This window comes from Aplidium turbinatum, chromosome 2 (assembly GCF_918807975.1).
Source record: "Aplidium turbinatum chromosome 2, kaAplTurb1.1, whole genome shotgun sequence".
Classification (NCBI taxonomy): domain Eukaryota; kingdom Metazoa; phylum Chordata; class Ascidiacea; order Aplousobranchia; family Polyclinidae; genus Aplidium; species Aplidium turbinatum.
In genome coordinates, this window is record NC_137473.1 from 51,741,324 (window position 1) to 51,751,263 (window position 9,940).

A 9,940-nucleotide genomic window follows, 5' to 3' on the forward strand; every position below is an offset into this window, starting at 1 on the left:
AAAGTAGCACCAAAATTTACTGATTAGGCCTAATCCTTTTTTTTATCTCCGCAACCAAGCTTCAAAATTAACCCAGCTAACTAGGAAACTTTTCAAGGTTTTGCCACCTTTTCCCGTTCATTAACGTGCTGGTAGGTCTAAGTTATATCGATTTTTGTAGTTAGTATCTTTTTCGTCCCGGACGCTTTAATGACGAAAAATAAAATGATTGATTGAAAACCGCAGATTTAGCAGCACCGATTGAAAAGAATCAGTTGAGATTGAGCAAAGAAGATTGACCAAACCAACTGGCGTGTCCTCTTCAGATTTTTTAACAACAACATGCCAATCCAGTTTTTTACTTGAAGACATCAATCCCAGTGAGGTTTCAAACATCATAATGACATTGAAAACAAAAACTTCTCCTGGAATACACGATATCCCGACAAAATTCATCAAACTTGCAAACTGTATTATTTCGCCCATTCTTGCTCGATTATACAACAACTGCTTTGCTCAAGAGACCTATATCCAGATCCACTGAAGCTGTCTACAATCATCCCAATAGCAAAGGTATCCAATCCCATCGCTTTAACCGATTTAGGCCAATATCTCTTTTGCCCACTTTCTCCAAAATTCTTGAAAAGCTTTTGTACAAACAAATGATCAAATTTCTGGATAAAAATAATATATTAACTCCCAGTCAACACGGTTTTACGACTAACGATTCGACAGAACTCAGTATATATAACTCACATATATGATCATTTACTCAAAAACTTAAATAACAATTACGTGCTCTATTTTTTTGACCTGAGTAAAGCATTTGACACTGTTGATCATGGCATTTTATTGGAAAAATTATATTGTTATGGTTTAGGCCTACGTGGAAAATATGGAACTTGATAAAGTCCTATTTAACCAACAGACAACAATGCACCAAACTTAACTCCATATCATCCAGCTTTTCAACTGTCAAATGCGTCGTCCCCCAAGGGTCAGCCCTTGGTCCTTTGCTATTTTTATTATATGTGAACGATCTACTTACTGCGTCCTCTTTCATGACCACTCTTTTTGCGGATGACACCGCAGCCTAAACATGACACACTATAATTTGACCTGCCTAGAACAACAAGTCAAGGAAAAAATAAAAAAGATTGATGTATGGATGAGAACCAATAAATTATCCATTAATTACATTAAAACTAATTTTATGATCATTTGTAGAAACCCTCATGCTACAAAATCGTTCTCTCTGACCTTAAACGGCCAAAACATTAACAAAACTAATCATTGGAGTACGATGGACAACATATTGAACTGGAACGCCCATATCTATGACCTCTGCACAAAATTGAGTAAAGTATGTTGCATTGCTTACAAAATCAGATACTATGTCCAATTACACAGGCCAACAAAAAAAAAAAATTTCAAAAGGCACGATATGTTAGAGTCATTTTAAGGTATTTCGAGGCCCCTGATTGCGAAAATGCACTTGTTTTTTTTCGAATTGGCTCTAGTTTTTGAGATACTGCAAAAACATTTTTTTTGCAATTTTGAGCCCCCCTAGATTTAACAACGTGTGTTTTATTACATAGACAAAACTGAAAATAATCTCAGGCACATTTCTGAGTTGTACAAAGGCTATTTGGAACCAATCACGTTGATTACAACCCAAACAAACAGCTATTTAACGTTTACTGGCCCAGTAACAATCAAAATACGATGTGAAGAAAGCCTGAGGATACATGATGTAGGCTAGAATATATAACTTGTGTTTTGCATTAATATATTTGTTGACTTCAACAGTATCAGATTTACTAACTAAGCTACTAAGTACAAACAAAATGCATACATTGTTTTGCTTAACAAACTAGACAAATAAGCAAAACAAAGCTATCAATGAACAAACGCAACTCTTTATTATGGTAAGCCTACTGAGCAACACCCCATCAAGGTATGAAGGCCATTTATGTAATTACAAAATACAAAGTTCTGTCTTTCAGTAAAGTAGCTGCTTAGAATTTTATCCTTGTTATGGAAGAACGTAATCTTGGCCTCGGAGTCAAGAATGCCACGTTGATCGAGATGAGGAGTCAAGATTCCAGCTGCCACTTTTGATACCTAAATCTCTAACTACAATAGGTGGTAGAAATTGTTTTGAGAAAAAACCTTGACCTTGCTCCAAAACATTGCTGAAGGTATTGAAGTTACTCTGGGTCATTCCCGTTTTACTATTTTTTCAAGCAAATCCCCACTTGAAACAAGAGAGGACAAAGAAAAACCATAAATGGCAACGTCCATGCAATGATTGCAATGGCCGTCTTGCACACTCCATGTAAACATAATGTTCCAACTTCCTTTGTGACGACTTCATTCGAACGTGTTCACCGTACATAAGTAGCCTATTAATAAGGTGATTCCACGGCTCTCTTTACGCCATGGCACTCTGAACTTCTTCTTAGCCTTGAGCCCAGAAACGGGTTTGAGTGCAATGTTTGCATACTTTAGGAGGAACCCAGGACTTATCTTGATCAACCAGTCTCATGTCAAAGTAATAATAATAATAATGCTTGTTTTTATATAGCGCTGGATCCATTGCAGAATGCATTGCTCCTCAGCGCTTCACAAAGCAGACAGTGTCAATGCAGCCGTATCGAGGACAGCATCCTACTCGTCAAAGGCATATTTTATTAGCCCATGCCATTTATTAGCCTATAGATAAAAAATAACTTCTTGCAGCAATGACTTGGCCTTAGCAAAGGCTTAGAATAAAATTTCATTTGTACAAGTTTCGATTTCAGTAGGCCTACCTTTTCAATATAAAGCTGCATTCATAAACACATGACTTTCGGGCTATTTTTCTTGTGAGGTACTGATTCGCAACTGTTTTCATTGAATATTCATGTCTCCCTTATATTAATCACAGTTCATTTCGACCCTTGCTTGCGTTTTAAAGTTTCGTACATTATCAACCAATTGAACTAGACAAGTGCAATTATGACATCACAATAGAAAGCAGGGTTGAAAATAAGTAATGTGCCAATTAAAAGCTTTTGAGTGATTATTTCAAAAATATTTTCATTGTCGAATATCTCGAAAACTAGAGTCAATTCGAAAAAACTAAGTGCATTTTCGGAATCAGGGGCCCTAAAATGGCTCTCACCTTTTGTGCCAAAATGTTTTTGTTGGCCTGTGTTATCTACATTACGGTTAATATACTATTCATTATTTCAATCGCATCTTCAATTTTCGATAATTAATTGGAGTAGGGCCAACAAAACGTTAGTACACAAGGTGGAAGTAATTCAGAACAAATTTATTAGAGCGTGCTTGTTTGGAAACAGGAAAACCTCGACGACGTTCATGTACAGCAAATTTCAAGTATTAAAAGTGAGTGATCTTGCAAAGCTGCCATATGCACAATTCATGTTCAAGATCACGACGAAAACAATTTTTTGCCACCATGTTTCTCTGGCTATTTTGTTAAACTAGACAACATATGGTACAAGACAAAAGGCTAAAACAAGACTTTTTTTCCCAGGTTTGAAACAAACTTTGACAACAAACTTCCATTTCTTATGTGTGCAAGTGTGGAGTGACATTTCCCACCACATAAAAGATTTACCGTTCCATCGCTTTAAAAAAAAAGTCAAAAATCAACTGTTACAAGAATATTCATGCGTACCTTAAGTGCTGAATACAAAGGATAACTTACCTTTAGTCCTTTACAGTATATCATCGTATCGTAATTCTTAATCTTTGTTCTCTACAGTTATCAAGAAAATGAAGTATCTTCTGACAGGTGTCAAACCCACAACAATGCTTGATATGAAAGACTCGGTTACATGTCTTGCAATGCAAAGAAATTTATTCTCACACGAGTGAGAACTCGTGTGAGAATAAATTTCTTTGCATTCTCTACAGTTAGTATCAAATTATCCTGTTTTTTATGTTTTACATAATAATTGTTGCAGTTGGCGGTATTCACGTTTTCCCCCGTTAGGCTACGTATTTCATGAAAACTTTGTGCTGTAGCCTATTCTATTTCTAGCACACATATTGGTTGCTAGTTTGAGTCTTCATCTTCGGCTAACTCAGTCTGAGAATGGAGATTCAAACCAAAAGCAGTTGTTTCTCAATCTCAGTGGCGAACTCTTTTTATTCATTGAAGTAGTGTGCCTGTCTCTGCACATTAGTGTGTATGAATGTGCAGCTAGATTTACTGTGATGAGGTGGTGGCTGACTAGATGACTGCTTATGGTCTTTCGCTACCATCCTGATTGTGCTATAATCTAATTCTTTGTACAATGCATTGTTTTGACAATTACATTTACTCTGCTTGTTTGTTAATATATGGCGCTGTTCAAACAAAATAAATTGACTTGACTTGACTTGAGAACGCAATCATGTATGATGTTGAGACGTGACATCACAATTGATTATTTTTCGCGGCAAAATAGTTTGCACTTCTGGAAAGAGTTGCCAGTCCCGTTGTTTTCTTGCAGAATTGGGCTAGTTTTGTTTGAGTCGTTAAAAATTTTAGCAATCGTTGAAAAATTTTGGCAGTCGCGTTTTTTTCGTTTGGTTTTGTTCCATTTTTATTAAATTGTTTTCAATTTTGATTATTTTTGTGCAAATTTGTCTTATTTTTGTCTGGTTTTATAACTTCGACGATTAGGTTTTAACTTTCCACTAGCAATTGGGCTGGAAATTATAAAAACATCTGGCAAACTTGCTTCTGGATTAAATTGGAATTTAAAGATGGCAGTCAAACAATTGCATTAGGCTTAGTTTCTACACTAAAGGTTAAGCTTTTTATAAAACCGATTGTCCGATAAAAGTTCTGTATATGTTTGAAAAAATACTTCTGCCATCATAGTATCGGCCTTTTTGTGGAGCAAATAGTCTTCTGAGGGTTGTTAGATGGGAAATTCTGTGTCTAATTTATGGAAATTTCAAAGCTTAAGCTTATAAGGAAAAGTTACGAAAGAGCATATTTAGCAGTTATGAACAGAGAACTAGTCTCGTCCACAAAGGGGCAACACTGAACTGAATTCCGAGTTGGAAATCCAAAAGAAAAAATCTCAAGCTGGATTTACAGTAGGCCTACTAATAAAGTAAGAATATAATAAAACCTAACCCAGGGCTTCTCAAACTTTTTTTATTGTGCGACCTAATTAAAAAAAAATAACTGTTTAGGTGACTCCTTGGCGGGCAGTTTACAGGAATTACAGTGTAAACTAAACACCCAACGCCTACTTTAAATTTTCCTGGCGAACCTGACATTACGATTTGCGGTTGAGTCACAACGTTGAAACATTATGCTAAAACTTTTGTAGGATTCTATTAAAAAATGAAAAAGAAAAGCAGACAATTTATTGGTATGGTAGCTATTCTGCTTACATTTATAATTACGTGTCTTTTGTATTGGCCTTCATTTTTACCTGAACGAAGAACTAAAAATTTAGTCAAGGAGTCTCCGAATATCTCAGGTCAGAGCAGTAGAACTGATGCAGTTATTGTATTAACAATGATGAGATCGGGCTCAAGTATTATTGGATCGCTTTTCAACGAACGGAAAGACGTGGCGTATTTGTATGAGCCTCTTTACCCATTTGGTGAGCGTCCGTGTGATGTCCTGGCACACGACAGAGTTCAAGTACTGCGTCATATATCAAGATGTGAATTCGACAAGCTGCCAGCTTTGTACAGAAAAGCGTTTGAAACATCCCGTAGGCCTGACACACATTCCAGGTATCTTCACATTTTTCACAATCATCTTCTAGTCTATGGGTATGCAAAGCGTGGCCCGCCGGCCAAATGTGGTTCGCGAGTGTAAACATTTTGGCCCACGCAAAGGGGAAGATTTTAAATAATGTGTGGTTTGCTAGACAATTTTCATTTATTTAATAAACATAATTTTTGTTTGGCAACGCGACCACTTCAACCGGTGTGAAATTAGGCTAACTAGGCGTGAGGTGGTTGCATGGTTATTTATTGCATGCACATTCGTCGTAACATAATAAACAATAGATATTTCCAGTGAACGCAAGTACGGGCATTAGACAATTCGAGTACACTAGTATTGTTCCTTTCGATTATAACCTATCTTATAGCCTAGTTGTGACAGTGCAGAAGATAGGCTATGTCACCGCGCATTGCCTACGTTGAGGCTACTTATGAATTTTGCTGTCATTTTTTGTCACAGTTGTGGCCGGCTGACCAAGCTGGTTATGTGTATTTGTCTATCAGTGCTGCAAGTTTACACACCCCTGCTGTCTATAGTTAGCTGAGGTTACGTGCTTGACGCAAGATCACGCGGTGCTGGTTCCGCTCTCGGGGTGTGCGCTTGAGCAACGTATTTCGAGACTGCTCTCCATTCAGCGGCAACTAGTGGATACGACATTTCAACAAACGGAAACTTCACTCTGTCAATCTCGGTAACCGGCCTCTTTTTTAATCAGTCTTTATTATTTTCAGGTGTAAAATCCATAATGTCTGTTTCACTAGCAGAACAGGCAAAGTCAGTCACTTTTTATCTCGGGACGCCAAAATGTGTAAACTTTCTGAACGAGGCTTGCAAATCTGCCCAGAACCACTCGATTCTGAGGCCCTCAACAAGCATTGTAAACAAAGTCTCTTGGTAGCTATGAAGGTCATCTACCTCTGCAAGCTCAAATGGCTCGTTCCTCTACTGGAAGATCCAGATTACAACATCAAAATCGTCCATCTTGTTCGAGATCCCCGCGGTACTTTAAATTCAAGAGGTGTTTCAAGACGTAAAAAGACAGTAGGTTGGGCAAGGTAAGCTATGGCTGGTTTCATCAGAGTTCCAAAGCTAGTGGTTTTCTATTCATAGTCAACTTTCAGATTTCAAGTTCTATATAAATCCAAGGTTATCATTTCCATTTTGTCTAAAGCAAAATGCAAAATTTGAAAACGAAAAAGCGAAAACAAGAATTTCTTAACATTAAATCTCCTTCAGTAAGCTAGATGTAGCTCCGTAAGCAATTGAAAAGATGTCTTTTAAATCGCTGTCCGCTATGATAGCTCAGTTGGATGAGTGTACAGCTATACGAAGAAACGGCAACGTCATGTAACGTTGCTTTCAAGTCTCGAAGCCCACGCTTTAGCAAGGTGGCAACTAGTTGATGGAATAATTTGCTGACCACAGCAGTTAAATTATTGTTGCAAGTAAATTAGATTATTATTTTACACGCGTTTTCATACAAGGCCATGGGTGCTCAAAGGGCGGCCCGCGAAAACACTATCTACCGGGCTCGTCTGGACTCTAGTTTAGAATATACAATTTTAAAGCTTCGGCCAAATTTAAAGGAAAAGTTAAGAGCAAATTTTAATGCGGCCGCCAAGACTCTTGAAATGCGATAGGCTATCTGGCTAAAAAAAATAACTAAATTGGTTTGGGTTTTAGTGTTTGTCGTATCTAGGCTTGCACCCGGTGGTTGAAGAATTAGGTTGAGTAGACGGAAAGGCAAGGAAGCCAATCTTCGTGTCCACTTTCAGGCATGCCTTTAAGTGTCCTGCCATACACAGCTGCATGCTCTTGAGCGGTGTCGAACCGGCGCCCTTTCGATTGCCGTTCCAGGGCTCTCACTAGTCTCACCACTCGGCTATGAAGCCGACACTTTACTGTAGTGTTGTTGACACATTTATCGTGATTTTGCAGCTACACCGTTAACATGATTTGTGAGCAACTTATTCCAAATGTCAATTTTTCTGATGAAATTCTCAACAAGTCAAAACTTAAAGACAAATATTTTCGTGTGAGATACGAAGACTTCGCATCAGATCCAATTGGAATCGCTGAAAAGATTTACAATTTTGTTGGAATTAATATGAGTGCACATGTTAAACAATGGCTGAAGAGTGCTACTTCACATAACAACCATCCAAGCTTGAGACACCAAACTGAACAGGGCTTAAAAAGAAACCCCATCTCCTCGTTATTAGCTTGGAGAAATGAACTTTCTTGGGAAGTAGTCCAACTAATACAAGAACGCTGTTCTGAAGCTTTGCAAAAACTTGGTTACAAAAACTTCAACAGCATGGACGAACTCAAAAGTCTAGATGAAGATCATCAAAGATATTTTTAAACTTGACCACTCAGCATGATAACTTTAAATCAGTATATTTCAATTTAAGCAACTGTCATTTCAAACAGTCTATGACGGTATAGTCTGGCTTGACCTGACTTGACGTTTCATGACCAAACGTTATACACGCACAATTATTGAATTTTTAATGCCATATTGTCAACGATCAATGCATGGTGCAAACTTCTGTTTTCTCTGTTGTTTCGACGAAATGTTGAATAACGAAAGGTGAGATTTTCTCGAATTGAGATCTGAAAGGTTGGAAATGAGAAAGTGCCGTAGGCTTACTCCCTGGGCTTACTACATAAATCAGATCTAACATTCACGATAACCGATTTTTTCTTAACTTTTGGCAGGTGTTGTATTATGTTCTCTGATCTTCAAAGTTCTCTGATCTTCAAAGTTCTCTGATCTTCAAAAATATAATCTTCATATTCTCTGATCGTCAACGTTCTTTGATCTTCAAAGATCTCTGATCTTCTATGTTCTCTGATCTTCCAAAGATTTTATTGATTTAAAAAGGATTTTCCTTCGACTGAGGATGTAAGCTAAGTATCCTACATAAGCCATGCCAAAGTGCAAGCTTCAAATTCTTACTTCACTTCTTTACGAAACAGGTTTACGAAAGTTCTTTACGAAACTTCTTCACTTCTTTACGAAACAATTGACATTTTCAATTTCTATGTTGGCTAGGAGGTAGAACACAGTGGCCAGTTTCATATAAAAACCACGTGGGATAAAGAGCACCAAACAATTGCGGTCACCGTCAATCTGAGATGAGCGATATAAAACTTCAGGTCAAAGCAGCAAATATATTGACAGGGGTGTGAGGGATTTTCCATGTTTGTAATAGTCGCTTTTTGGCTTCATTAAAACTGCTTCAAAACGTAGGCAACACGTTTGATGTGATGAAAATAATTATCAGAATTAGATTTTTGTTTACGTTAAATTTAAAAGTTTAGGAACAAAATTTAAATTTGACTAAGAAATTTCAGAAACTGGTTTATGACCAAAGCCATTTTCTATTGCATTCTTGAGCTTTGATACGGGTCAGGTCAATAGGCACGGCACAACGGATGAGACACTTGCATCAGAAACAAACTTTTGGAATTGATGCTTTGAATACTGTTCGTCAGTTTGCTTATTTTCTGTTTAGTTTGTACACAAATAAAAAGTATTCAACTCGGTGCGAGCTTTGTTATTCAGTTTGCTTGGCAAGATGTGCAAACAAGGCCATCATGATGTGTTTCCCGGCAGCCGTGGAAATACTTTATTGATTGGACAGTCCAAAGGCTTGCCTGAAGGCCACACAGGCATGATTAGCGAAATTCAATGTTCTACTTCGTTAAATTATTAAAATTTTTCTTTAAAATGGGAAGCAAAGCCAACACCCCCCCTGCGTACACCATTGAACAGTGGACATAGTTCTAGGCCTACAACACAGGTCTTGAAACTAAATGTGCTGAGTGCTGGACATATTAAGGCACGATGTGTTGACGTTGTGATGATGTGTTGATGACAAGATGTTTGATTTGGCCCAAACCCTTGTCCAATGTAATGTCTCGTTGCAAGGAGGCAGAATTCTTTCTCTGTGCAAAACGTCAACACAGCATATTATATATGTGCATCAAAGCGTCCAGCACCGATGAGCAGGCGGTTGCTTTTTGATGAGACGTCTGTAGATACCATGGCTCAACTGGCCCTTAAATGGAGATCCGATCACTTGACACAATTATCAATTATACAGTAAGTTTATCCACATCTGATGAACAAAATACAGTAAGGTTTTTAAATCCTGCATTTTGTTTATCATATGTAGATAAAAATACTGTATAAGTGGTATT

At 37.5% G+C, this 9,940-nt stretch overlaps 1 protein-coding gene and 1 long non-coding RNA gene across 3 annotated transcripts; one reads left to right on the forward strand and one right to left on the reverse strand.

Moving 5' to 3' along the window:
• Nucleotides 1–447: 447 nt before the first annotated feature.
• Nucleotides 448–3,801, reverse strand: LOC145787930 (uncharacterized). Its single transcript, XR_014291460.1, has 3 exons — nucleotides 3,698–3,801; nucleotides 1,028–1,072; nucleotides 448–653 (listed from the first exon to the last, which is right to left on the reverse strand). It is a non-coding gene; the product is annotated as an uncharacterized LOC145787930 (long non-coding RNA).
• A 1,172-nt stretch (nucleotides 3,802–4,973) lies between these two features.
• LOC145765089 (carbohydrate sulfotransferase 1-like) lies at nucleotides 4,974–9,275 on the forward strand. 2 transcript variants are annotated; one of them, XM_082576834.1, is made up of 4 exons: nucleotides 4,974–5,099; nucleotides 5,475–5,736; nucleotides 6,463–6,786; nucleotides 7,670–9,275. In XM_082576834.1, the coding sequence occupies exons 2-4, from the start codon at nucleotides 5,513–5,515 to the stop codon at nucleotides 8,094–8,096; spliced, it is 975 nt and encodes a 324-aa protein (XP_082432960.1). In that variant the 5' UTR covers nucleotides 4,974–5,099; nucleotides 5,475–5,512; the 3' UTR covers nucleotides 8,097–9,275. The 2 variants fall into 2 exon arrangements, with proteins under 2 accessions (XP_082432960.1, XP_082432959.1); XM_082576833.1 differs by lacking the exon at nucleotides 4,974–5,099 and having other exon boundaries at nucleotides 5,324–5,736.
• Nucleotides 9,276–9,940: the final 665 nt, after the last annotated feature.

What these genes read in the sequence shown, in the direction of transcription:
- LOC145765089 (XM_082576833.1), top strand. Translation starts at nt 5,336, where the DNA reads ATGAAAAAGAAAAGCAGACAATTTATTGGTATGGTAGCTATTCTGCTT. An exon ending in AGGCCTGACACACATTCCAG is followed by an intron (nt 5,737 to 6,462) that starts GTATCTTCACAT and finishes TATTATTTTCAG; the next exon opens with GTGTAAAATCCATAATGTCT. An exon ending in AAGACAGTAGGTTGGGCAAG is followed by an intron (nt 6,787 to 7,669) that starts GTAAGCTATGGC and finishes GTGATTTTGCAG; the next exon opens with CTACACCGTTAACATGATTT.